Source organism: Perna viridis, chromosome 10 (assembly GCF_037379345.1).
Source record: "Perna viridis isolate PV_CMFRI_1.1 ecotype Kerala chromosome 10, ASM3737934v1, whole genome shotgun sequence".
In the NCBI taxonomy this organism is placed as follows: Eukaryota; Metazoa; Mollusca; class Bivalvia; order Mytilida; family Mytilidae; genus Perna; species Perna viridis.
The window spans coordinates 15,426,427-15,454,223 of NC_142454.1; the positions used below are offsets into that span (position 1 = coordinate 15,426,427).

Here is a 27,797-nt window from a genome sequence, read left to right on the forward strand (position 1 = left end):
AGCATGTAGTTTAAAATATCGCAGCAGGGGGTAAATTTATCATAACGGGGGTTTATTCATCGCAGCAGGTTTTTTTTTTTATATCATTCACATGGGAGTTAATTTATCGCATCAGGGGGTTTAAATATCGCACAGAGGTTAACATATCATTAGCATGTCGGTTAAAATATATTAACAGGGGGTTAATTTAACTGATGGAAGATCAAAATATCGTAGCAGGGGGTCAAATTATCGCAGAAGAGGGTTGAAATATCATCACAGGGGGAGTTAATTCATAGCAGCAGGGGGTCAAAATACAGCGGCAGGGGGGGTTCAAATATTTATTTACAGATCTGAAAGGGTTAATTCCTCGCAATATCTCGCGATAAATTAACCCTTTTGTAATGATAAATTAAACCCCTGACATGATATTTTAAACCCCCTGCTGCAATGTTGTAACCTCCTTGTTATGACATTTTAACCCCTTGCTGCGATAAATTGACCTCCCTTATAGGAAAATTAACGCCTTTGCTGCGATAATTTAACCTCATGCTCTGAAATTTTTAACCCCCTGTTGTGAAATTTTGACCCCTTTGTTTCTTTCAACTAGCAGTAGGGGATCAAAATATCGTGGGGGTTAAAATATCATACAGGGTGAGTCAAATTATCATAAGGGGGGTCAATGTTTCGCTATATTTTAACCCCGGGTTTAATATTTTGCAAAGACCGTATAACACCGTCACTATGAGATATGTATTTTATAATTTGAACACAGTGTGGATAACTAAGATGCTTTTCATTGATCGAATGATTCTTGGTACGATAGTACAATAGGGTCAAGAATCCAGGCAGCTTTAGAAGGCTAAAAGGGCTATTTTTGATTAGGTGAGCGATTCAGGCTCTCTAGGCAGCAGCCATTTGATTTTCTGGGGCGGGGAAAGGAGCTATGGATTTTTTTCTGAGACAAACATTTTTTTTACATTGAGCAAGGGACAATCAAAAACAAATATTTTTTTCACCATCATTGAAAACAATCTTTTTTTTTTGTCATATCACTACTTTTTATACCACCTCAAAAAATTTGCGGTCGTATAATGGTTTCATGTTATTATCGTCGGCGTCCGTAAACACTTTAACATCCACTCATTAACTTGAGTATCACCAAATAGATCTGTATGAAATAACACAACAAGCTGCAATACCACAAAAGGAAGCCTGGGGCGATATGTTTTGGGGATAATGACATGAACTATTTTTGAATTGTTGGCCTAAAAGGGGCCAGATAAATTCAATTCTTATGTTCGGGCAGTACCTTGAGTAAATACGAAAGGATCTGTTTTAAATTTTGCCACAATGTGTCATTCCACAAAGGAAGGCCAGGATTGATTTGGATTGTGACGATTTCTCTGCTTCTATATGAGAGAATGCTAAGATATTTGATATATTGCTTTTGCATGACTTTTACCATATCTCCTCTTTTCGGGTTCCTCACTCATCTAATATTTCCTGTTTAGCGATCGCCTCAGTGTCACCATTTTCAGGTTGAGTTGGAGTATTCTTAGAACGATATAGCAGTCAACTTTTTATTTAATTTTTAGTTATGGAAATCAGGTGGGATTAAGAAAATATTTGGGTGGGAATTATACAGTTTTCTTTTAAAATTTCATTCTTTTTCAGAATCTTATTAAGTCAAACATTTGGTCACAAACATGTGATCACATTTCTAAACTGTAAACTGTATCAAGTTTGTATGTTGTGTCCATATTTGATATTTGCCCCAACTGTTCGGGGTTGACTACTGCAGTCGTACCAAAAAAAAATCATAGCCCCTGGATAGTCCGAGATTGCTCTGAGATTGCGACTGCTCGGACTTCTAACCGCCCCAGCTTGTCTAAAAAAACGTTGGGAGTCAGAGCAATCACGGTCTAGGAAAAGACTTGCAAGTCAAAATTTCAACGAGTTTCAATTTTATACCAGAAACGCATTTAAAACACGGATTCCATATTATTTCTACAACGTTACTGATCTGAGTTTTACGGTAGGAAGAATTACTTCCGCTTTCATTTTCATGAACAAAAAAGAGTCATCATAAAAAATTGTTTTATATTGCTCTTGTAGTAATGAAATCATCCCAGATCCGTTGTTATTTTCTGGTTTTCCTATTGACGAGCTGCAATGCCATTGAACCCATTTCGGGCGTCACTGCCGTAGCAGCTGGATTATCGGCTATTTTCATCACCAGTTTTAATGCGATTACGTGCCAATTTAAAGAATGTTGCAGAGGAAAATGGATCAATCTGAATGCAACAGGTGATATAAAATATAAATACATATTGAACATTATCTCTATGGAATATATATGCATTTTTGAGCCCCCACATCAGCTGTCTGTTACAGGTCTAACAACATGTCAGTTTTACTTGCAAAATTCTGTTCAACCTTAGGCTTAGAGGCCAGATGTTGAGAGTTTTGAATGGCTCAATAACAGATCTATTTTTACATCTGATTGACAGCTCCCAGTCACTGTCACCAGGTTTAATTACCTTTGATTGGCTTCAGTCGTAAATTGGTTATGGTCAATTAACTCTGACCAGGTGTCAATGCGACGTTTCACGACTTTTCCCTGAATGTAACACTTCTGAACTAGAGGTTACAGATAAACAATGTACATGAAATGGACTGTACCACAATTGAAAAAAGAGCTCACCATCCGAAGTGCTGCTGTTCATGGGAGAAAACAGAATCTGATAGATTGGTACTGATTTTTTTTCTTTCTACACTAACTTTATGGTCATGTTTAATTGGACAGGAAGAGAATATACCTGTGTACATTGTCAAACATTCTGTCAATTATAATATACAACTTAGACACCAAGAACATCACCAACAGGTTATTTTTGTCACCAGATCAAATAAAAAATTGCAAATTGTGACATTGGCGAAGCCTAATCCCTTTTGATTATGGCGAAGACCAGCATGTTCTCTGCTTTTCATGGGAAGTATATGAAATCTGGGGTTGTACTTTGTGTTTGCTATTCAACTTAATGCCATGTCAAATGCATTTTCTCATTAATGTCTTCTTTAATTTGTATTTTAAAAGTTTGGGGGAAAAGTCCTGATATTGCGTTAACCTTTAATTAGCTTCCATTTTGGGTACAAGTATAACTACACCTCAGTGTTCCAGCTGGGCTTTCAAACAGGCAGGGTGCAGATCATGAAAAAGGCTTTTTGGCATACTGTTGAATTTTCAAGAAGGGCATATTAAGTGAAATACAAAAGTGTACATGTAAGGTTTACAGTCATACATGTACATTGTATATACATGTAGACTTTCATGGAATTAGTAAAGCCCTAAAGGGGTGAATTTATAAAAAATATTACCTTACAGACCTTCAGGAAACTTCTTGTTTACTTGGTGCAGTTAATTAAGTTATCATGTAAAATATTGTTAAATATGAACTGTTTCATGGTGTTTCTATGATCACATTTCACCTGAGAAAACACCTCTGAGAGTCTGTACCTCTGTTCAGATAAGAGGCAACACAGCACCTGTACTCAAGAACTGTATAATGGTATATTTTCTTAACTTTCATTAGGCTGTTATTTTTAAATAGTCAGTTTAAGGGTTTTTCTAGCAAAATAGGGTCAGTTGGTCGCGCAAAAAATATGAAGTAGGGAACTTCACTAGTTTAAGCACTGGGGCTTGCTCTCACTATCAAATATGCAGCCAGACTAGAATGTAAACATGAAAAGGGTGATCCCAGATCTCAAATTATGAAAGATAATCAGTGTGAAAAATATACATAACTACATTGGACAAAAATGTTTGATTACGGGTGATTACATGGCATTTTCCATTTCACCCCTGTACCATGCATCAACTTCATTTAAGTCTTGCTATGGGATTCTATAGGGCTGAAAAGGAGGGTAATATGGAAAATGCTATGTAATAATATACACTGAACATTGTGATTATCACATTTTTATGACTTTAAATAGAAATGCATAATATTCTAATATGACGTCCTAAAAAGACTTTGAGACTGCAGCTGTGGTTGATTTTTGCTTGCTAAATGAGCAGCACATGATTTATTGGGTGTGGCTTGTGTGTTTGTAAATTACTGCCCACCTTAATCATGTAAACAATCGCATGTAACATTCCGATGTGTATCAGCTGTTTTCATTCATTTCAGTAGCCTGAGTGAACATCAAATTTGGATTTAATTAAAATATTAAAAGTTAAATTCCATGTATATTCTGTAAAAATCACTTACACACGTACATGGTAGCACTCGCCATGTGCCACTTGCCCCATCATCTATGAAAACAAACAATAACAATCGTCAATGAATGAAACATTGTACCTCTCCCTGTGTGAACACTGTGACCTTATAATGCAATCAATTGTTGCCATATTTTACATCATTCCACTCAATTCATTCTTTCCTTCATTATAAAAAATACAAAGCAAACTTTCACTTGCGACCATTTCAAATGACACAGCGTAAAGTGTACAGGCAAATATGGACAAATATGGCTGTTCTAAGGTTACCGTAATAGGTCACGAAAATGTGAAAAAGTACCTTAGTTTTCCTATTAGCATTGATATTAACTTATTAGCATCAATATTAATCACAGAAACTCTATTTTATCATTGTTTTACTATGGGCTGACTATTTATGCCGCACTATTTTACCCGTTGCTATACCTCAGCATCAAATGATGCAGCATAAATGGTCAACCTGTGGTAAAACAATGATTAAATGGAGTTTCCTTGATTTATTTCTTAAATTGCAAACAATTTTAAAGGGTACACAACACCTAAGAGAAATAACTCTGTAAAACTCGCCCAAACATTTTTTTTTGTGACATATTGATATCAAACTCAAAGCATCTTAGTGATCAAAAGTTTTGTTGATGAAGCTGCTGAAATTGCTTCCATGATAAATGTTGTTAAAATTCTTGAAATTTATATATTTTGCATCAGTTATCAAAGTAAAACACAGAATACAATTTCAAGAAATTTGAACAAACCAATTAAATTTAGATAAGATGTAAAGTACCCCCTTAATAAACCAAACAGTATACATTTGTTCAAATATCAATAAAACACTTTTGAAAATTTAGGGCAATGTGTGAACAGACAATGTTGCATCATATTTTGCCAACTGACTAAGTTTTACTGTATTAATGTATACATGACAGCTCTCTTGTAATAGAAGGCATTTTTCAGTTGACCACGTTCTTTATGGAAATACATTGTATATACATGTACTTGTACATGTAATATGATAAAAAGAATTTAGTCAGCCCTTTTTAATGTGGTTTCTTCCAAATCTTTTTGTAATTCTGAAGTTTAAATAAGATTTCATAACTTGTACTGATCACTTGCATGTTTGATGCATGTTATCAATTGCCTCATCCCTAGCAAAGTGACACTTGAAATGGTAAATATGAATGTAAACTCAGTAACCAGAACTAAAAAAGGTTATAAGTTCCGGCTGATAACTAGTTATTGGCCTCGACTGATAACATTAGGATTGTTGACTTACTTTAACACCTGGTATTATCAAATTATCAAAAATGCATGTTTTGCGATTAAATATGTGATAATCATTAATAATTAATATATATTTATCACTTACAGCTTTGTCAGCAAGCCTGAATCAACAAGTGTATGGTCAGCACCTGGTAATTAAAGCAGTTGTCCGCCATGTAAAGGCCCATTTCTCTAATAATGATCCCTCTAAAGCTCTTGCTCTATCTTTCCATGGAGGGACTGGTACTGGAAAAAACTATGTCAGCAGGATCATTGCCCAGCATGTCTACAAGGAGGGAATGAGGAGCAAATTTGTACACATGATTGCCTCAACAAAGGAGTTCCCTCATGCTGATATGGTGCCATTGTATAAAGTAAGATCCAGCAACCTTTCAATCACTTTATTTGCTTGGATGTCAATGAACACACAAGGGTTCACAGTAAACTAACTTTATTTTGGAAGATTACTGTGAAAGTATTTTTATTCGTGGGTTCCAATATTTGTGGTTCAGGGAAAAATGTTGGAATGTAGATTCTTATTTTATTTCTTGAATTTTACATCATCTTGACTAAATTCTCATCATTAAAGATTTCTTTTAATAGATCCAATAGGATGTCAGTCAGGTGCCTATTTATTGTTCTGCAGTTCAGGATTTAAATAATATTTGACTGTTAAAAAAATTTGCAAAAGAACATTACCAAATAACTAACATGTTTGGTTTATTTATAGGATCGGCTACGAGAGTTGATTGAGAGCAGTGTGAAAGAATGTGATCGCTCAATGTTTATCTTTGATGAAATTGACAAAATGCCACCTGGGCTGATTGACACCATAAAACCGTACTTAGATTACTATGACAATCTGAGTGGCATCAATTACAGAAAGGCTACTTTCATATTTCTAAGGTAATTCAGTGGTGGATCCAGAAATTCTGATAATGGGAACCTTTTGACAGGCCTAAGAGGGTCCCCACTCCAGTGGTTTCTATATAATCAACCAAAATTTGTAAGCATAACAGAGGGACCATGTGACCCAAACCTTTGATCCAGCTATGTATGTACGTAAACGAAAAGAAAAAGTTAGTATACAGTAAGGTATGATATAAAAAAAAAACTTTAAAGGTTAGAATGTGCAGGATTGAAAATAATATTTGAGTTTTATAAATCAGAATTGTCGTGCATGCTTTTATTTGTCGTGATCAGTAAGAAGAAGAATAACATGTCCTTTTTGTGTAAAGTTTATTCTAACTACCTGAGACTTTTTGGACAAATTGATTCTTAAATTTTGGTAAACTCATCACATTCACAAACAATAAGAATTATTCTTAGTCCCTTTTCAGATCTCATCCCCCAGTTTTCTAGATCTGTCTCTTTATTGTCTTTAGTTAATATTGCATAATGGTGTCAACTTGCATGTGTAAATCTTTTTAAGTTATTTTTTTTAAATATTTTAGTATTATTATAGATTTAAATAATAATTAAGTTGTTACACATGTATGTGGTGTTGTCATCAAAACAAATAACTGGTAAATTGTCTCAAGACTTTGAAAATCTCAGAAAACTTTTTTTTCTAATTTTATATCTCTTTGTTTATAGTAATACAGCTGGTGTAGATATATTGAAACAGACTTTGGAGTTCTGGCATGATGGCAGAGAAAGGGAGACAATTGAACTTAAAGATATGGAGAAGTTAGTCACAACTTCAGCAGTTAATACTAAATCAAGTATGTTGTACATGTATCAAAACAATTAAAGGGGGGTCAATGTTTAAGGGAAATGGGGCAAACTGGAGAAAAAAGTTGGGACAATACAACAAAAATGGGTATTGAAAATATATCAATACATCTATTGTTAAAATTAAGTAAAGAAAATTGTATTTTTTTCTCAATCTCCTGTCATTCCAGCTCAAGCAAGAGAATGGAAATGATGATGTTAATCATGCGTACTGTAATCAATAAGAAAGACACATATAGCTGTTTGTGTTAAGAGAAAAGGTAGAAATACCAAACATTTTAACCAATGAAAATCCATAAATAATACAACAAGGGAAGAAGTCACACAGCACATAGGAACTAAAAAGTACAAACAGATATATGGAAACTGCATTGGTCCTCTTGAGTGTGGAAGGTCCAAGATATGATCAACGGCCACGTCAGATCAAAGACTTTAGAATTGCTAGTTTCTGCTACTCTGTATTTAACTCTGTATTTAAGGATATAGAGTGGTGACTGGTTTGCTGGCAGTCAGAAAGAGTTTTCAAGGGAACCAAGATTGAGTGGGATAGCATTTTAACCTGTGGACTGTTGCTTCAGTGAGCTGCCTCAATTAAGATATAGCTCAGCTTGTTTGTCTAGTGCAAAGCAGGGTCTGTGCGATTGGTCAGTCATTTTTGTCATTGCCATTTGACCTTGAATCATTATCAATAAGAAATGTGTACTTAACTAATAACAGAATAATTGATAAAAATACATAAAAGTTCTTATTGACCAGTTCTTCTAGCAAACATAATGTTGGTGTGAGAGATTGACATAGAAGTGTAAGTTATATTTACATGTATTTTGAAGAGGTTGAATATGTCTCAAAATGTCTGCCCTTATTGCCTGAACGAAATTGCCTTTTTTCTCAAGTTCAAACATCTAAGAAGCAGACGAATCAGTTAGGCCTTTTAATCATGGTACTGAATCCTCGTCATTACATACATGTTTTAATATATGTTTCAGAGATATTGAAGCACTTTGGACTTTTTCAGGTGGATTTTACCACAGTGACGTTCTTCTTCGTCATATGATAACAGCATACATCCCATTCCTCCCATTAGAGAGACGTCACATTAGACAGTGTATCAGGGACTATTTACTGCTGAAAAAATATTATAAATCAGAGATAGAAATCCAAGAAGAAAAGGTGAGGGAGATAGCTGAACAGCTTCCATATCACCCTCAGGATGAACAGCTCTTTTCTACGACAGGTTGTAAACGTGTGCCAGAAAAGGCTGACTATGTCATGACTGATGATTGATCATAGTTGCTGTAATGGTGATTTGTTTTTATATTATGTCCCCTGATGATGATCTCGTCTTTGTTGTCACATTATTAGCTTTGATTCTACCAATTCCCACATCTACATAGTTTTAATGTCAATTTATATGCTTGGATGTAGTTATATATATTTTTTTAAATTAAGCTGTAATGGAATGGATTCCTTCAAATTTTACAGAAAAAAATTCATGAAATAAATAAATTTTGTGATAAAAGGTATTAAACAGACATGTAAAACAGAAAACCAACTCAATTGACATACATATAATTCAAATAACTTTCATGAGCTGACAATTAGCATAAAATAATAAGTTTGCTATCCAACCTATCAAGTCTATCAAATGTAAGAGATATTTGTCATTTGCAACATTTTTTTTAATAATGTAACCTAATTTTCATAGGGGTTTAAATGTATACATTTTATGTATTTGCCCGCTGACTATTTTGATTTACATTTTTGGTCAGAGCTTACATTTATGGGCCTAATATGTGCATGGTCGGAAACATGTAATTTTTAGATATCTGAAATTTATCAAGAACTGATAGAGAGATATCTGTCTGGAGTTACTGTCCTTTATAATTAATTATAAAAACAGAAAAAATGTGTGGTAAATCTTGTAAGAATTTTTAAATAACTTCTGTATCAATGCCTGACTTTTATGCAGGTTTTATTTTTTTCAAATACGGTATATTTTACTTTGAGTTAATAGCCAAAACGGCAATAAAATGTTTAGGATAGGCACAAAAATGTAGGGTAGGTAGGGTAGAAGGAAACAGATATATAATTTTTTTTGGCCTGATGTTTTCTACTTTTAGTCTTTTTATGATTTATCTCTATTGCAACAAAGTTATCTTTGGTTTCTGTAGGACTAATATCGACTGTCCTTTTTTTTTCCACTAAGTTTCTCGCCACTTTTCTTGCAACCTTAGGATGTAACTTGTATTTATTTGGCTCTAAATGATACTCAAGTTGTTAAATATGGTATTTAGGTCTTTATGTAAGTCAGTTTTTAAGAGAAATTAAAAAGTAAAAATAAAATAAGAATTATGTTTTTATTTGTTTGTTATATTTTGTTTTGCTACTGCTCTTAGGCAAGAACCATTTTCTTTTGGTGGGGGGGCCTGGGATTTCCTAATTTAATTTTTTTTTTTCAGACCAAAATAAAATTGGAATTTTGTTTTTACACTTTCAGCAAATATTTTTATTTTTTTTTTTTTTTTTGAGAAACTAATCTATTTTTTTTTTTTTTTTAATTTCCTGAAATGTATGCTTTTTGATCTCAGTGTATGCTTATAGGAAAAATGCATATTATAAAGCACATAGTTCAAGGTGATATTTTATTACAGTAATATAAAACATAATTTTGTCTATACCTTGTCTTGGTTTGGGTGAGTATAGTTTCTGTAGGCCAGTTCCTGCACTATGGTTATCCCTTAGACCATCATAGAGGTACCAAGATCCTTGAATTTTCATGCTGCAATTAAAATGTCCTCCATATTCGTATGTTATCGCAAGCAAGAAATACCTGAAAAAAATCATACTCAAACATCTTTTTGCATTATTTTATGTTTTGTTCCAGAGAATATCCAATCATTAAATCTATGGTACACTCATTTAGTATATTACAAAGGCTAGGTGCAAAAAAAACAGAAAATAATCAAGAGATTACAAATCCAAGGTATAAAAAGAATGGAAATTGGGAATATGTCAAGGAGACAACCAGAAATGGAAAATCGACAGCCTAAGGCGACCTATATATCTTCAATGAACGGTAGACTGCAAATCAGATAAAACAACCAACATGCATATATACAAACACATATAAAGCACACAAAAAACTAAAATCAACAAAGAACTAAAAAACAAGAGTAATATGGACCCCTATAGAAAATAAACTAAAAAAGGTTAACACATGGTAAATTTAATAACTATATTTAATGCACTGAACACACTTCTTCTTCCTCCTCTTCTTCTTTTTCATTTTCTTCCTCCTCCTCCTCTCCTTTTTTTCAGATTTTTCAAATCTTTTTTTTTTTTTTGTTGAAAATTCTGAATTATTTTATTTTTTTCAGCTCTTTTCAAAATATTTTTATTATTTTTAATCAAAATTTGAATTAATATTTAAAAAAAAAAAAAATCCCAGGCCTTCATGTAAATGAAAGGCAACTCTTGCAAATGGGAGGATAACTTAGAGCATTAATTTCTCAGTATTATTGTAAATGATAACTACAGTTCTTTTCATTTCAAGATTTTAAATAAACAATTATACAATATAGTAAATGAATTTATAGTGTTCTGTATGTTATAAGTGCTTTATTTATAGAACATTTTTGTTTACACCTAGTCTCTTATTATTAAAACTGATCATGTCAATACTATCATATGTTTGTCCTGTATGAATGAGTTAGCATTGGAAATTTGGAACTTTTATTTCTGGGTAAATTTTTTTACTAGTTGTACTATACAACAAAAAGTAATGATTAGTAGTGCCCTACAAACAAATTTTGCCAAATGGATCATTAGGTTTTCACTCTTACCTTCCTTTCTTTGTATTTCAATAATTCTGATTTAATGAACTTTGACCCATGGACTTATACATTTTGATGAAATAATCAGTTGTTCAGAATTTTTGGAAATCATTTAAGACATTGAATTGTTATATTTAAGTAGCTATATCTAGACGAGCTTCAATTTACGTTTGAATTACTAATAAAGATTGTTTTACTGAGTTATTGCCCTTTAGCATACAAGTATGAAATTATACATTTCATCAGAAATCACCTACATTTCATCAGACACCACTCAATATTAAAAAGATTAAACCTCAATATCTTTGTTTCTTTCATGCTGGAGCAGCGGACATCTTACTTAAGGGGAAGTTTTTACATGTGCTATTTAGTTAGCTTGAAAGTTTGGTTATTCTGTAATTTAGAATAAGGCTTAGGGTCAAGGTAAGATGCAGATTTGAACTTTTATGCCAGTCTAATTAAAATTAAACCTGGTGTTTTTTTTATTTTTTTTATTTTTGATGTACGGCGAAACAAATAATAATCAGAGGGGCTAATTTTAATTAGACTGACTTCTATGCAGTGTCTTTTATTCCAAGACTTTTAGGATATTCAAGTAGGTGATGTTAAGATAGTCACCAGGGTTATTTAAGGATTGAATGTTTCATTTTTTTGTTTCATTGGCCTGTTATAAGCATTGGCCTGTTATAAGCATTGGCCGTAGCACACATTCAATGGATTTTGGTTCAATATAGATGTAAGAGAGATACCTTTGCAACCATCAGGGAATCATTAATTTTTATTAAAGAGTGGTAAAGGGAATCAAGTGGAAATCAAAAGAATGTAATCCAGGGAAAAGACCAGACAGAGAAAATAGATACACAAAGAACCTGAAATAACCAAAATACATACAAAGTAACAAAACTAGATGAGTAACTAGGGACTCCACGAAAAACTGGGAGCAGGGGTAGATTGTAAAAAAAAAATAAATTGCATAATTTATGATTGTTTCATAATTAAGTAGTAAACTTCATATAACTTCAATATCCATATACATATTACACATCCATTTAAACACACAATCTTTATCTGGACTCCTTTATTCCCTTTATTGTCATTGTGTTTCATTCAAAGTTGTTTTTTTATTATTTAAATACCAACACCAATAATAAAAAGCTGCACTTTTAATATTTAGAATTCTCTTTCTAGCAATGGGTCTCACAAAGGGAAAATATCGTATCTACTAGGGGCCAACATTTCTGTTTTATATATGTCATTATTTTTTACATGTATATAAATCTATGATATTTGACTTTTCTCTTAAACCAGTTATATATGATGATACCCTAGTCAAGTGGTGATATAAAGGATAAGATATAAATCCAGGCTATTGAAAAACAAAAACAAGGAAAACTGGGAGCATGGACCAAGCGTACTGGTAAGTTAAGCATCCTTTGCTTTTCTAGAAACCGATTGGTTCTCATACTGTAGATAGATATACCGTAATATCTACGAGTTCACGATGACGACCTTAAAATTTCTGTAGTGATGACTTCAACCTTGTAGCAACAGAAGCTGAGATGTAAGAATTCTATCGTGGTAAAAAAGTCTGCGTAGTTACGGCAAGATCTGACTAAAGGCACGAGTTGTGATATAACTTCTTACGCAAATGCTGAAGGGATGTTCCCACGGATGATAAGAATATTAACAATACGGATTAAAAAGTCTTCGCGTTTATCGTATAGTTTGGTCAATAGTTTTCCATTTCCATCGATCTTTAAGTGCTGGTCAAGATATGAGGATCACTTCACAATGTCTAAAGTATCCTTTATCTCAGATTTTGGTACATGTAGATGCAATGCATAAAATCCCCGAAACTAGGAATGTTTAATCATAATACATCATCTGTATAGAGGAAACTGAGATCAAAGGAGATGGCTGAACGATTTTCCTTGTTTAAGATCAGATTAACTATAAAGTCAGCCTCATTAGGGTGAGGGAATCGGCCAGGGATTAGAGGAGTACAATTTTGTCCCATTAGAATGTCGACCGTTTGTTGAAAAACGCGTCCACCACATTGAACCAATCCGATCGAAAATCCTATCTATTTTGGACAGACTATTCAACCGGACTTGAAAATACAGTTCATCAAACAATCAAGTAAAATAATTACAAACATGATTATATGCAGTCACAAAGATGATATTTGGACATTTTTTGTCGTATGTCATGTTAAAGAAAGGTCATTTCCTTTTTTTTCAAATTAGCTTTTTTTAGCTTTCAAAATTTCTACTTCTTACAAGGAATCAAAACCAGTTTTTTTTTTAACTTTCATTTCTGTTTAGAATGACACACGACAAATGAACCCATTCTGAACATAAAATACACACGATGCTTTTATCGGTACATACATTGTATCTAATTTTTTGCAAACACTACGCAAGAACAGACGTTTAGTAACTTTTTACCGTATGTACTTTATGTGCTGAAGTGCAATCTAATTACAGGTTGCAAATTGTAAATTAAAACATTCCATTTTATAGGTGTTAGTTTAGTTTTTTAATACTATCATATCCTTTTCGCGTTTCATCTCTATATCTTGGGGACATTTTAGGATCGATGTTTGTAATGTGTATTGGTAATATACCACTAATTGACACTTTCCTATATTATACATACCAGATGCATAAGATTTCAATACAACAGTATTTGATATTTGGGTAAACCTATCCATCATTATACATTTAAGATGTTGGGAGCTCTATTCCTTATGGCTTAAACTTTCCGAGCAGATCTTTTCCAAAGTTGAATATAGTTTTTCTGTTTATAAATTCTAGAGATTTCCCCCAAGTCATCATTGGAATCGAATTTTACATTCATTGCTATTTGTTCAACTTCAGAATACACCATCTATTGAAATAGACCTTTATGAGTGAAGTCTCGGTGATTTAAATAAGAGTTTCCCTTTTTGTAAGTTTAGAGAGTATTGTACGAGAAACCGAAAGTTTTTTTTTCTTTTTTTTTTAAATTAAAAAATGGATATATCAAAATTGTCTCATATTGCAGTTATTTACAAAATGATGATGTATGATCGCACAATTTTATCAAGTCAGTCAAAATTCGGTCAAAAACCCAATCCATCAAGGAAAAGCTATTAATCCGGACCAGGTCAAATAACCTACACATAATGGATTTGCTATTCAGCCAGGTCCGGCATTTAAGTTCACAGACAACAGGGAAAATCCAATATCATTTGCCAAATAAAAAATATGAATGTGGAAAATTGAAACTATTGACTAAATGTTTTAAAATGTGCTACTAATTCATTTAGAAACCTACAAAATGTAAGTATTTTTATATGCAATAGATGTTAAATTGAATTACATTCAATTTTATTCGCATATTCCCTTAGTTTACTGCATTTTTTTTAGCCATCGCTAATAAGGACTCCTCATTGAATGAAATGATTAAAACACTATTTTATGTGTTAAACTATATGGAATATTATTTATATTTTCGTAAAGTTGAAGAATTTCATTACTGATGAAAACAACACAAACAGAATGAAAATGCGTATGCTTCAATTACTTTAATATGAATAAGAAACTTAGAGGAAAAAACACAACAAAAACAAACAAATTATATAACGAAAATGGATATGATGAATATGTCAAGGAGACAACAACCCCACCACATAGGTCTTCAATGAACGACGAGGAAACCCTCACACCACATGGCAGGCTGCTGCAGCTGTCCACAAATCAAACTTTCCTAATAATTATTTGTGACATTTATTTTGACAATTTTGTGTGATAAAGAGCCAAACAAACAAAAGATTGGCCTTTTTGTGACCCTAAATGCAACTAATAATATTCGCAAGCCAATAAATGCAGAAGCAAGTTTCATATGAAAATGGCGGCCTCTTAACAGGTATTTGATTGTCATCAATTCCAAATTCGCTTTAAAATTCAACGAAAAGGTTTACATATGTCGCCAGGACTGCGGGGACTCATTGTGTGGAGCATTCATTGGTGTCTGGTTTAATTTGATTTAAGACAATTAATAAAAAAAAAACCAAAAAGGTATGAGTGACCTTGACAACGGTCGAATGTTTAATTAAACCAAATAACTAAAATGGTTGACGACAAAACAAAAAAAAAACATAGAAAACAATTTTAAAATATGAGGAAAATAAAATATAATTATTTCAGATACGTTAGTATTATTTCATTAAATATAAATATAGGTTCAAACCACTTAATGTAATTGATTTGGGGTTAACTAAAGTTTGTGTATTACAAATTTAAATTCATTCAAATGTTAAAAGGCATTTTAAGATTTGTTTACAAAAGCCTAAAGTGATTTAAATTTAACCTGGTTTATTTTAAGACATCTTTGAAATTATGGGTTATTTTTAAGATAGAAAATTCCCAGCTATTGTCTAGGGAATATGTTTGCCGCGAACCGTGTGTAAAAGTAATGGCACATTTCCGTTCATTTATCATAGATACATCTGTAAAAGCATTTGGGATAGCAATTTTTATTAGTACGACATGTTTCATTCGTATATATTTACGGAGTACACAAGAAGAATGCTGCACTGAAAGGTGGATACAACTGGACTCAAAAAGTAGGTCACCATGAATTATCTGTTTTGAAATTTTACGATTGTTTTTGTGAACAATTTTAGTATTTTCAATTATTATTATTATTATTATTATTATTATTCATAATCAGTTTTCACACTGTATTGCATTTGTATTTCTAAGTTGTGCAATTTGCATGGAAATTCAGTATATTATATGGTGAGCAAGTTGGTAAGTGGATTTCTTGCGGAAGCAAGAATTTTCTCACTCATTCGGAGCTCATCAGCCCGCTTTTGTCTCAGTGCATTCATTTTAGTAAAAATGAACCTATGGTTTGTACGTTCTTCTGTTTTCTTTCAAATATTTTTTTTATAAAATGCTTACCTTCAATACTAATTGTATTTTTTTCTGAATTTAGAGCTGGATGAAATACTTAGGACTCGTGTTTTTGGTGAACACATTGCTATTGACACCATTAGAAGTCACCTTGAAGCTCACTTCGACAACGAAAATCCATCTAAAGCATTGGCCCTCTCACTTCATGGTGGACCAGGTACCGGGAAAACATACCTCACTAACCTCGTTAAAAATCAAATATACAAAGAAGGTCCACGGAGTAAATATGTCCGAATTCTAATAACTTCAATAGATTTTCCACATACATCGAAAGAAGAAGAATACAAGGTATACTTATGAATTTAAAACTTTACAGGGTTGTTAATTACTTTATAATTTATTTGAACAATACAAAAGGTATGATGTTATCATAAGGGCTTATCAATCGGCTTGTTAACATTCCATTTTTGAGAGGGGCAGACCTAACATGAAAAACATGATTTAATATCAATAGTTAAACTGCGTGCACATCAGCTTATGGTAAAAACCCCTTGGTCTGAATACATTCAAAGCGTAAGACTCATATTTGCAAGTAGTTTATAAGATTTTTACAGGGAAATGCTAACCAGATATACTAAAAAGAAATTTAGCCTTTAAGAATACACGTCGTTCAATTAACCCACAAATTATACTAAGATCTAATGACTTATATATGTTACCGCTTAAAGAGATCAATATAATTCAGTTTTTTTTACAACTCCCGTCTATTCTTTTAGTTGTCTTTTTATATGGTATGTATTGTATGCACGTAGGTCAAATTACGACAACTGATTGAATTACAAGTCAAACTCTGCGAGCGATCGATGTTCATATTTGATGAAGTTGATAAAATGTCCTCCGGCTTGCTCAACGTGCTGAAACCTTACTTAGATTACCATGAACACATTGACGGCGTAATCTACAGGAAAGCTGTATTCATCTTCAAAAGGTATGTAGCAAAATTGTCGTGAAAATTAGTATCTATAAACAGTGGGTATGCGGAGTGAGTCATCGATGAGAAGTAAAGATATAGATTCAAAGATATTTTATCCATTGCAGAACAGCCCTCGAGATGGAAAATGCATTTTTGCTATCCTGTCTTATATGTTTGATACTCCTTTTATTTGTTTGTGACGTTTCTCTTATGTCTATCTAGGCTTTTTCACCAGTGAAAATGCGAAATGAATCACTGATGAGAAGGCAATATAGTAAATCAAATATCTTTTGCCAAGCTCCAAGGAAGCCCTTGAAATTAAACTTAGCATTTTTGCCGGTCCTATCTGAAATGATTTGTACTTCGTAAAAGCTTGCAATATGTTTCTCTTGTGTACAATCTGACTTTAACTTGTATATTTTTATGCATCGAGGTGATATCGTGAATATTAATGATTTAGTATTAATGTAATATCATATAATTTGAATGCCCATGGAACACTCAGGAATTGGGTGGCACATGCAAAATTTTGTTTTAAACATCATACTTTTTTAGATCACAAACTCGTGAAACATATAGTTGTTGATTTGACATTTATTGTAATTGTAAGAATGAAATAAATTAAATAGAAATTACTTCAAACTTAAGTAGCAGTCTCTTAAAAAATCAGACAGAAGGTGATTCATACATGTTAAACACCCACTGAATTCAGTTTTATTACTTGTTCAGAAACAATTATTGATCTCATAATCAGTCTTAGTCTTTCATTTGTTTGTTGCGCTTTTGAGATAAGAAGTGTATAGATTGTACATGAAAGTTGCAATTTGAAAAAGTTATTGTTCTTGATTTGGTTGATTATAGTGGGAGATGTATATATGATTTTCTAAAAAGTGCAGATGTGAATACAGACATTGCTATTGTTATGTAAAAAGAGGGCATAAGTAGACTGGAAAAGCATTGTTTGTTTGGTGTTTATTTATTTTTTTTCTACACAATGAACCACATAACTATTTTCAGTGTCTGAATTTTATATGGACTTGAACTTAAAAATGAAGAGAAATACCTCTCTGATCTTTGTAGAACCTTCTTGATTTGTTAGGGAACTTTGTACATATACATGTACTATTGGTCAGCCTCTTTTGATGTAGGGTAATATCAGTTCTCTTTGACATCATTATGAGTTATTTAAACAAAATTAGTGGGATAAAAGGTTTGCCACCCACATAATAGGATCTGCCTGGTTTCTACATGGACTCTTAAACTTTTACCAGATTTGTAATATTTTATATGACTGCATGTATTCAATTTATTCTTATAAAAAAACTGTTTTCCTATTTTCATTGATAGCAATATCGCCTCATTAGAACTACACAGATATATGGTTAACATCTTTTTAACAAATGAAAATTTACCAGAGAAGACTGTAAAACTTGCAGACCTGGAACCTATAATAGCACGAGTAGTTATTAACACCCATACAGGTAAGCTTCTAGATTTCACTGTATCAATACTTCATCAAATTATGATCTTCAATTGCCATTTATTTGATATAAGACAGAAAGAATTTATAAAAATATTGAACGACTTTTTAACGCTCTCTTGGTCGTCTCTGAGACCTTTATTCGGTTGTCTCTATGATATCAGGTCGGTTTTCTCTAGAACTTTATATAGGATGTTCCTAGCACCTGTGTTGTTTGTCTCTAGGACCATCGCTAGGTCGACTGTAGGAGCAGAAATGCCCTCGCTTTTTTTTTTTATCAACAATGTGTGAATAATTTCTTATATAACTTATTTTACGCTTCTATGAGCAAAGTAGCAGAAAAAATACATGTTCATAGTTTGTGTCTGTTCCGTGAGTATCTATTGATGTATCGTTAGATAAAAAAGTTTGATTTCTATGTTGAACTTTTTCAAAATTTTTCAGCAGGATTCTTCAAAAGTGAATTAGTTGCACATCACCTCATTACAGCATACGTTCCATTCTTACCAATCAAGAGGAAATATGTAAAAGACTGCATAAGGTTTTTTATGGTGAAAAAGAAGTACTTTAAAGACGTTGAAAGTGTTAATGAAGAAAAAGTACTGGACATTGCTTCCAATTTACAGTTTTACTCAAACGAAACCGAATTATTTTCTCCAACTGGCTGTAAAGGCATTGAAGAAAAAGTAGATTTTTCGATGAGAAGCAACGCTTTCAATTAAATTTAATTCCACAAGAAGGAATTTTCATGAGTATTTTATTTTATGTTAAAACGAAATTTTATTGTGTACATGTACATGTATGTACTCTTGAGATCTCGATGATTTATATATAATCTTCATATTTCGGTGTTGACATTTATCCAGAAAACCGTTGTTTCCAATTACATCACACCGGAAAACCTTATCAAATGAATTAAATAATATGGCTATTTCCTAATCACCCACGCCAACAATTTTATGCATATACTATCCAAACAAACCTTATCAAGAGTAATGGGATGCTGCTGCCCATATCCTAACTATGACTCCTAAATTGATCATACCTGATACTTGTCGCCAAAGCTTTATTTTTACAGCATTAAACTGATAACGGGTCAGTGCAAGACTATTGAAATTAAAGAATACAGATCTATAACGCTTTGATCGTTCCCTTGAATACAAGTGAACGTCCTCCACGTGGTACAGAATTGAAAGGGAAATAAAGGGAACCAAAATAAGAGCGTTAATCTAAAAAAAACTTCATAGAGGAAAAACGACCAGACAGTGAAAACTGATTTTCGGGGAATTAATTAAAGTGCCCTTTCCTCATTTGTCCGATTTTTCTTGCTTGTAGTTGTTTTCTGTTGAATGATATTGGCCCAATGCAAATGGTTTTAATGGGACCAATGTCGGGGAGCTGCATTACTGTTGCTTGACTACTACTGGATTATACTCGCCTGCAAAATGAGGGATGCCGATTGCGAAGCAGGACATGAGTCCCGCCGCATTGTTTTTGTATCTGGTTTCTGTATGTATTATTTTGTGTTCATTTTCATTGTTGATGCTTGTGTATTTTGTTTTGCCGCAATATTTTAACTACTTGAGATGAGTATCATTCAAATTTCCAAATGAAATAAGGCATTTTTTTATTTTGAACGATCATTTAGATTATTTGACATACCTACGACGGAATTCCCGATTCACTCTACGGACATTAACGATTAAATTTTTTCTAATGTTTTATACACGTGGTCATTGCTGGAGTAGCGACAAAACTCATGTCGATTTCCGGGATTGAGACAAGAAATTGATGTAATTAAATTACCTCAGTACAAGTTAAGATTAGGAAAAAATCCTTTCAGCAAAAAACATGAAGCATTAATGTATTTGCGAATGAGTGTATTGGGAACATTCAATTTAACTTTAAATCCATTGTAAACAATGCGTTATGTGTTTCATGTGACAACCCGTACAAAAATTGTACGATAAATTTCTGTTAATCATTCGACCAAATCACTCAGTGAAAGAAACTCAGATTTACTTTATGTCACTAATTATTTAGAGCTTGCTTGTTTAAGCTTTCACTCCGATACTTTCGTTAAATACATGTAATAGGAAACAAGCTTCTGAAACAATTTTAACATTTTAACTCTTCCCAAGCATATTAAAATTATATCTTTAGTGTCCATTACAAGGAGTAGAAATGATAAACTTTATCAAAAACTGCATTCAGAATTTGTTTATTGGTAAAAGGACTAGTTAACGTTCAGTACAATAAAGATAAAAAATTACTTGAATAATCAAAAGCAACCGACTTCAGCTTTGAAACTACCGCATGCAATCAACATATTCATTCCAAGAATGCTGATTGACATTTTCCCAACGACCCTAAAAATAAACAAATAAAACACGGAGGTCTTTGCATTAGCCAATGATCATCGTTTACCCTTTTAGTTTGCAGAAAGGATACCTAATTTCGTCACAAAATGGAATAAACAAACCTGTTGGAATCCTTTGTTTGATATACAGAAGAAGATGTTTTCAAAATACTGGAATTTTGTATCGACAACACATTTGTCCAGTGTGGTGGACGTGTTTTTCAACAAACGGTCGGTATTCCAATTGGAACCAGTTCTGCTCCTCTACTTGTTGACCTATTCCTTCACTTTTATGAGGCTTACTTTGTAGCTGATCTGATCCGGAAGAAAGAATATCTTTTGGTTAGATCCTTTAATCTCAGTTTCCGCTGTATAGATGACGTACTATCTTTTAACAATCCTTGTTTTGGGACTTGATACATCGCATCTACCCCAAAGAACGTGAGATAAAGGATGCTACAGCAACTGTGAATTCCGTTTCATATCTTGACCTACACTTAGAGATAGAGAAAACATATTGACCAAATTTTACGACAAACGCGATGACTTCATTCGGAATTGTCAACTTTCCTTTCATCTGTGGCAATATCCCTTCAACACCTGCGTATGAAATTTTCATATCACAAGTCATACGTTATGTCAGAGCTTGCCGAAACTACGCAGACTTTTTGTATCGCGCTAGGACTCTTACAGTTAGGCTTTTGGAACAGGGTTGCTACAAGATTAAAATCATCACTACAGAAGTTTTATGGTCGCAATCATGAACTCGTGGATTGTTACGGTGTATCCATCTGCGCCGTGAAAATTGATTTGTTTAACGTGTCATATTTTTTCTTTCCTCTCTCGTCTACCCTACCGGTGCACCTGGTTTTAGTGGGGTCAGAGTTGCTCGTTTACTTTTGTTACTTTGTATGTATTATTTTAGACACTTAATGTTCTTTGTTGTGTATGTCTGTTGTTTATAATAAATAATAAATGAATTGTGATGTTTAAAAAAAAGTGTGTTTTTGGCGACGACAAGTCTCTGATGAGTTTGACTGAACTAACGGTCGTTACCTATACATGTATATTGACGACGAATACAAGTGACACTGACCAAATTAGCAGACAGACAGACGCCAAGTGATACTCTTTCAAGAAATTCAAGCCGAACTGAAAGGTAGCTCTGGAAATTCAAGGTTACAAAAATAGGAATGCACAGTCTGTGTTCCCAGAAAATTGGATCCTCAGTGAAGTCTCAATAGATTTTAAGTCGTACATCAAATCAACTTTGTAATAAAGAAAAGTAACAGTTAACAATGTATAAAATGTACATAAGACTTCCACTCACTCTAAGTACTTACACTCTCAGGTTCATCTGTACTCGTTCATAATGTTCTCCTTGTCTTTTCTCTCCTTGTCTTCTCTCCTCTCTTGTCTTCTCCCTTCTCTTTCACTCTCACTTTCCCTTTTATATCCCCCAATATTGCCCTATGACAACATAGTTTTAAAATAGTAACAATATGGTAATGAATCTGATGCAATACACAATATCTGTTATCAGGGCACTAGGGCACCATTAGTAGGGCTCAACAGGGTACCAGATCAGATCTTAGATAATGGCTCTTTATTGATAATTAGTGTTCAATATGGTCTAATTAATCTTATGATTCCTGATGAAAAGTTTGGAAATACAGTAGACCTATTATAATTGTCTTATGTAAAGTGTTATCAAAATATGTCCTAATACTAGTAAAATAACAAAAATATACATGATTATTTATCAAAAATCATTACACTACCAATGTAATATCGTCTTTTTTGCGTCGACCATGACACTACATATTTGCTAACTAAACAGTTATAGACACAAGTAACGTATCTATGTTGTTTGTGTTCTATAAATATCTATGATTTATGGGAGCGTGGACTGATTTCTCGGGAGAACATAAATACTTAAGTAAAATAGTCTTCAATCAAAATATTTAAAGTAAGCAATTTCGGAACATTTTTATTAGTGTCAGCACTATCATATATATTATGACCAAAATTCAGTAAAAGTTACGTATAAGCTCTAAATAAAGAGCGTAAGAAACATCAACACATCAAATGAGAGGTCATTGCTTTTGAAGTTGGTAGTCATTGCAGGAATATGCTATTGTAATGCAGTCACCTGATTGGTATCTCTATTAATGATCACTTTGAATAACCAAACGTTCATAAAGAATTTCAATGTATTAAGATAAAAAATGGATAGTTGGAAACAAGCGCAATGGATCTGACTTGATACAGGTATTTCCGACGGAAATTATGTCTTGAATTAATTTGTTTGAAATTTTTTATACATTTCCAGTTAGCCATTAGATAAACATGAATAAACTTTCAAAGGGATCCCCTAAAAATTTAATCTTTAGGAATATGCACTTTTTGTTCTATTCATAATTTCATAACACCGTAAGTTATCAAATCCGTTTATTAACGTACTTGAGATATTGAAGTGAGAATAATGTCCGAATATTTTAAAAATGTTTAGTGGTCATATGTTTAAGTAAAAATAGTTCACTTCACTTTCATTTGATTCTGTGTTTCTATATTGTTCTCATCTTTGATATATTTTACATCATATAACTTTTTATTTTAATAATTATTTCAAGATTAATTTGGTCACAAAATTTATGAACATATGATTTTTACAAACAATAATGAAACTTCAAAAGAGTATATACAATATATTTTAACTTGATACATTATTGTCTATTGATGTTCATGCAATATCCACTTAAAGTTGGTTGTTAGTGGATGGTGACGTAGGGCATATGCATACCAGCTCGGGTTCGCCGGTTCAATAAATAAACATGTAACCTTGTTAAATAAAAGACTAGAACATTTTAAATGTATATTTTTGTAAAGTCGTTTTCTAAGATATAGATGATTATCTGATCACTTTTCAAATGTAGTCGTTTTGGATAGCTAATAACATAGTTTCGAAAATATTTTTTTCAAGCTGAAAAACTTTTTTTACAAAATTAATTAAATGTATGATTAACTTTTACTCATTAAACGATAATAAAATTCTAGGCAGTTCGCAGTTCGGGCAAGTATGGACACGCCATGTAAAATTAAAACACCTTTGAAATTTTGATTGCGATTAGACATTGGAGACAAGATAGTAATTTGACCAGAATTAAAATGACCACTTATTAGTCACTTATTCCTAAATGTTTCCAGTCACAAACTCCGAACTATATAATATATCAGTAAAGTAGTAACTTGGTCAACGCTTAACTGTTAACAAAGTAATGTTAATGACTATTTCACACGAAGTTCACATATTTTTAAGGAAAATATTGGTAGTAACTCTAAAGTCAAAAACAAAGAGAAACCTTCAATCTAAATTGAATATAGGCTTTGACAATTGAAATATTGATAATTTACTCAAGTTATTTATTTATTTTTTATGTCTATATTCGTCATAACACATTTTTTAAAAGTACCCACTGCGATACTGCAACAGAAGGTTTCTCTAATTCATTAGGCATTAAAAGTCATTTTCAGGAATAGGGTATTTTCATCGACAAACATTTCCAGAACGATAATTTGGAGAAATAAAAATATTGGTGTCATGCTTCATTATTTTTTTAATACACAGTTAAATATTTTCTTCAAGGACACAAGGACACTTCATTTTGATAATTGGCCCTTTATAGAATGACTGATTAGAAAGCGTTTTAAGAGAATAAATAGGTTTTTCTATAAATACTACATTCATTAACCTTTCAAATATAATTTTCTTTTTTCATTAATCAAAAACTTTGAACAGAACAAAATAATGCTTTTTGCAATGAATTAAACATATATTTTGACCCATTCTATAATCCTTCATCTTTACAAAGTATTACCTGTGGTTTTCACATACTCTCTTAACAAAGTTACCCCATATACATTCAGCATAGAGATAATTTGGTTTTTCTTTTTTAATATTATTATTTTGTCGGTGCTTGGATTTTGTCTGTTTTGTTTTCACTTAAATTGTAATTGCCTTGATCGTACTATAATTGCATTAAATTACAATTTTGCATGTTAACTTTAATTGAATACAAATTGAGTAACGCTTGGTATGTGCAAAATGGCAAACATTCGTATTTTGGTGTTAACGTTGTACTTGCTTTGTATACATTGTTAATAATATTGTTGATCAATGAAATACTTACTGATTGACGAATGGTATTCATATTTTAAAAGATTAGTAGTGTATCAACTTATCAATTATGGTAGTGAAATCGATAACGCAATGACTTGATGACTGGAGGGGAGGTCCTTGTTGACGTAGTTGACGTTGGGAGAATTAAGGGTGTTGTATAATTTATTTTTTTATGTTTTTAATCATGGGAGAAACAAATTCTCCCTCATTTCCTTCGGGATTAAAGGATTTCTCTACTTTCGATAGTTAAATTTCAGATTTTAACTGTCTCGAATGGAAAAATCCTGTAATCCCCTTGAGACTGAAGGAATCTATATTTAGCAACTCAACATATAAAGAATTATACAATATACAATCCCCAATTCTACAAGTCAAATAGTAGGACCAACTTCATCGGAAGAAAAGGTATTTATCGCAAAATATAGGAAATTGATGTCGGATAAAAAATCGCTTACAATATATATTCCTTATACTAGTCATCAGTTCGGTAAATTTATAATTAATCTTTACCTACATAAAGCAACACACCATGTTTCACATGAATCCGTCCAGCGAGAAGAAAGATAATTACGACGAAATATGGACGGTTGGAATGACCGACATTATACCATACACTCATTGAGTGGGGTTATAATACGCTATGGCAACCAAGCATATAAACTCTTCATTTCAAGTTCATGACCCAAAACAAATAATTACTAAATTATAAGTAAAAAAGCATTTATTTAAACCTTCTTACTTGTTATATTAATAAATTGTTAAGAAATATACGGCATTTGCCATTAATATATGTACAACTGACATACAACAATAAAAAAGTTCAATAACACCTAAACGATATATGGTGGTGATATAAAGAAGGTTTTAGCGTTTGTGCATCGTTCATCGTGCGTTTACACGTTTTGCGTTCGTTTAAACGCGCGATTAACGCACGATAGAAGAGTTCGTTTATTTTTATACTTTGATTATTTCCTTGATTTAACTGTTATTTTTATATTTATTGCCATCATTAATTTTATTTTCTTTTTTTCTGGCTTCATTATATGTCAATATTGTTATTTTTTGTCTCAAGGAGTGTAACTACACTGCTGGTGACATTGTGGGATGAAGTTATTTCCTCTCTCTAGAACTGCTGACACCGGAGAGGTTGATGTACATCTGCATTTTTTCCGTATCACACGAGTCTGTAATTATGTTCAATTTACAATTATAAGTTATTTTGATCGTATTGAAGAAAAGTAACATGGACCACGAAAATTGTGAGCAATGATTATAAGATTAATCCAGGGAACCAAAAGAATGTAATCCAGAGACAAAAACTAGACATGGAAAACAGACACACATAACAAAGAACATAAAATAACCAAAATATATACAAAGCAACAAAAGTAAATGAGTAACTCGGACTCCACTAAAAACTGAGAACATGGAACATGTGCACCGGTTTGGTAAGCGTTCTCTGCTTTTCCAGAAACACCCGCTGAGCTGCTCATAAAAAGTCAAGTAAGGAGGGACGATAGAGGAAAGGAAAACTATGACACGTTGAACAAACCGGTTCTCATGTTACAGATGGATACACCTTACCGATCCACGAGTAACTTGACATCTTGTAATATACTGTATGAGCGTTAAGATTCTGCAATGGGTAAGCCATTAGCACCTGACAAATGGCGAGCACAATGCTCTGTCATTTCGTGCCTACTTGCCACGATAAACCAAACCCGTCCTTCATTTAGTAAATATGAAATTGTCAAAAGTCGGTTTGATGTACCCTTCCAGTAGATCTAGCATACGTTTGCTCAAGGCAGTTATAAGGCAAGTGAAGTTCATTAGTTTGGGTGTGCGCAAATACTTGAATAGGTTTTCTTCAACACAAGCCCAGTTTTGTTTTTTATATTTTCCCAAATGAGTTGCTCATTTACTTTTGTTACTTTGTATGTATGATTTTAGTTATTTTATGTTCTTTGTTGTGTATGTCTGTTTTCCATGTCTGGTCTTTGTCCCTGGATTACATTCTTTTGATTACCGCTATAACCTTGGTTCCCTTGATTACTCTTTCCCACACATCAGTTAAATGATTTTTTTAAGTTGACTTTGGCATACAATGAAACAAACATAAACAATTACAATAAAAATACACACTGCACTCATATTTGTCTGAATCAAATGTGAAATGGAAATTGAACACCATTTCTAAGATTATAAGAAATAATATGTGAAATTCAATGTTTTGAAAAATATCATAAAAATTTAAGCTGTTTAGTGATTATTGTATAATGTTGTGTTTCGGGGTCTTACTGGGTAATTTACGTTATTTTATTGTTTCTGTTTATCTGGACTTCATACTTGCTTATCTGTTGGGGAACTCGCTTACGCAGGAGTTACTTTACGAGGGACAGGGACTCGGCGGGAGGGATCTTAAACAAACCAAATTCACTTCAAGTTACATCTTTCACTCTTGTCGCCAGCTAAGTCAATTTGTACCATAATAATGAATAATAAAAGTTACAATAATAAAGATTATACATAATTCAATTTATTAAAATCATTCGAAATAAATACGCGCCTTATACAAACCAAATTCACTTAAGATTACATAATTTACTCTTGTCACCAGCAAAGTGACAAGAGTACTTTTCGTCCAACGTAAATAGTGAACTGGTATGGTGCCTTAAGCCAAAGTGTACATTGTCCGAAATATTGAATATATGTATTAAAATTTTCCAACAAGTACTTTATTTCCTAAAGAAGTTTAAGTTGATAAAACTAATTTTGTTTGCCCTTAAGAATTATATATTATTGATTTGATTTGGCAATAC

At 32.6% G+C, this 27,797-nt stretch overlaps 3 protein-coding genes and 1 long non-coding RNA gene across 6 annotated transcripts in view; 3 read left to right on the forward strand and 1 right to left on the reverse strand.

Moving 5' to 3' along the window:
* The window catches only part of LOC148604694 (angiopoietin-related protein 2-like), a 42,123-nt gene extending 19,791 nt beyond the window's left edge, over nucleotides 1-22,332 (reverse strand). Inside the window, exons 1-2 of one of the 2 annotated variants that reach the window (XM_088547511.1) lie at nucleotides 22,142-22,332; nucleotides 9,931-10,082 (exon numbers count right to left, since the gene is read on the reverse strand). In XM_088547511.1, the coding sequence (XP_088403637.1) occupies nucleotides 9,931-10,082; nucleotides 22,142-22,155 (166 nt within the window). In that variant the 5' untranslated portion in view covers nucleotides 22,156-22,332. Of the gene's footprint in view, nucleotides 1-4,253; nucleotides 4,641-9,930; nucleotides 10,083-22,141 lie in introns of those variants that run through there. The other variant, XM_088547512.1, reaches the window with a different exon arrangement.
* On the forward strand, nucleotides 1,337-9,612 carry LOC148604695 (torsin-1A-like). The gene is made up of 5 exons (XM_088547506.1): nucleotides 1,337-2,289; nucleotides 5,627-5,892; nucleotides 6,249-6,424; nucleotides 7,115-7,242; nucleotides 8,268-9,612. Exons 1-5 carry the CDS (start codon nucleotides 2,100-2,102, stop codon nucleotides 8,534-8,536), a joined length of 1,029 nt encoding a protein of 342 aa, XP_088403632.1. The 5' UTR covers nucleotides 1,337-2,099; the 3' UTR covers nucleotides 8,537-9,612.
* Nucleotides 15,475-20,076, forward strand: LOC148604696 (torsin-1A-like). 2 transcript variants are annotated; one of them, XM_088547509.1, is made up of 5 exons: nucleotides 15,475-15,694; nucleotides 16,069-16,334; nucleotides 16,799-16,974; nucleotides 18,307-18,440; nucleotides 18,887-20,076. In XM_088547509.1, the coding sequence occupies exons 1-5, from the start codon at nucleotides 15,544-15,546 to the stop codon at nucleotides 19,159-19,161; spliced, it is 1,002 nt and encodes a 333-aa protein (XP_088403635.1). In that variant the 5' UTR covers nucleotides 15,475-15,543; the 3' UTR covers nucleotides 19,162-20,076. The 2 variants fall into 2 exon arrangements, with proteins under 2 accessions (XP_088403635.1, XP_088403634.1); XM_088547508.1 differs by having other exon boundaries at nucleotides 15,476-15,694; nucleotides 18,884-20,076.
* A 2,789-nt stretch (nucleotides 22,333-25,121) lies between the features above and the next one.
* On the forward strand, nucleotides 25,122-27,496 carry LOC148604697 (uncharacterized). The gene is made up of 2 exons (XR_015916001.1): nucleotides 25,122-25,383; nucleotides 26,051-27,496. It is a non-coding gene; the product is annotated as an uncharacterized LOC148604697 (long non-coding RNA).
* The last annotated feature ends 301 nt before the right edge of the window (nucleotides 27,497-27,797 follow it).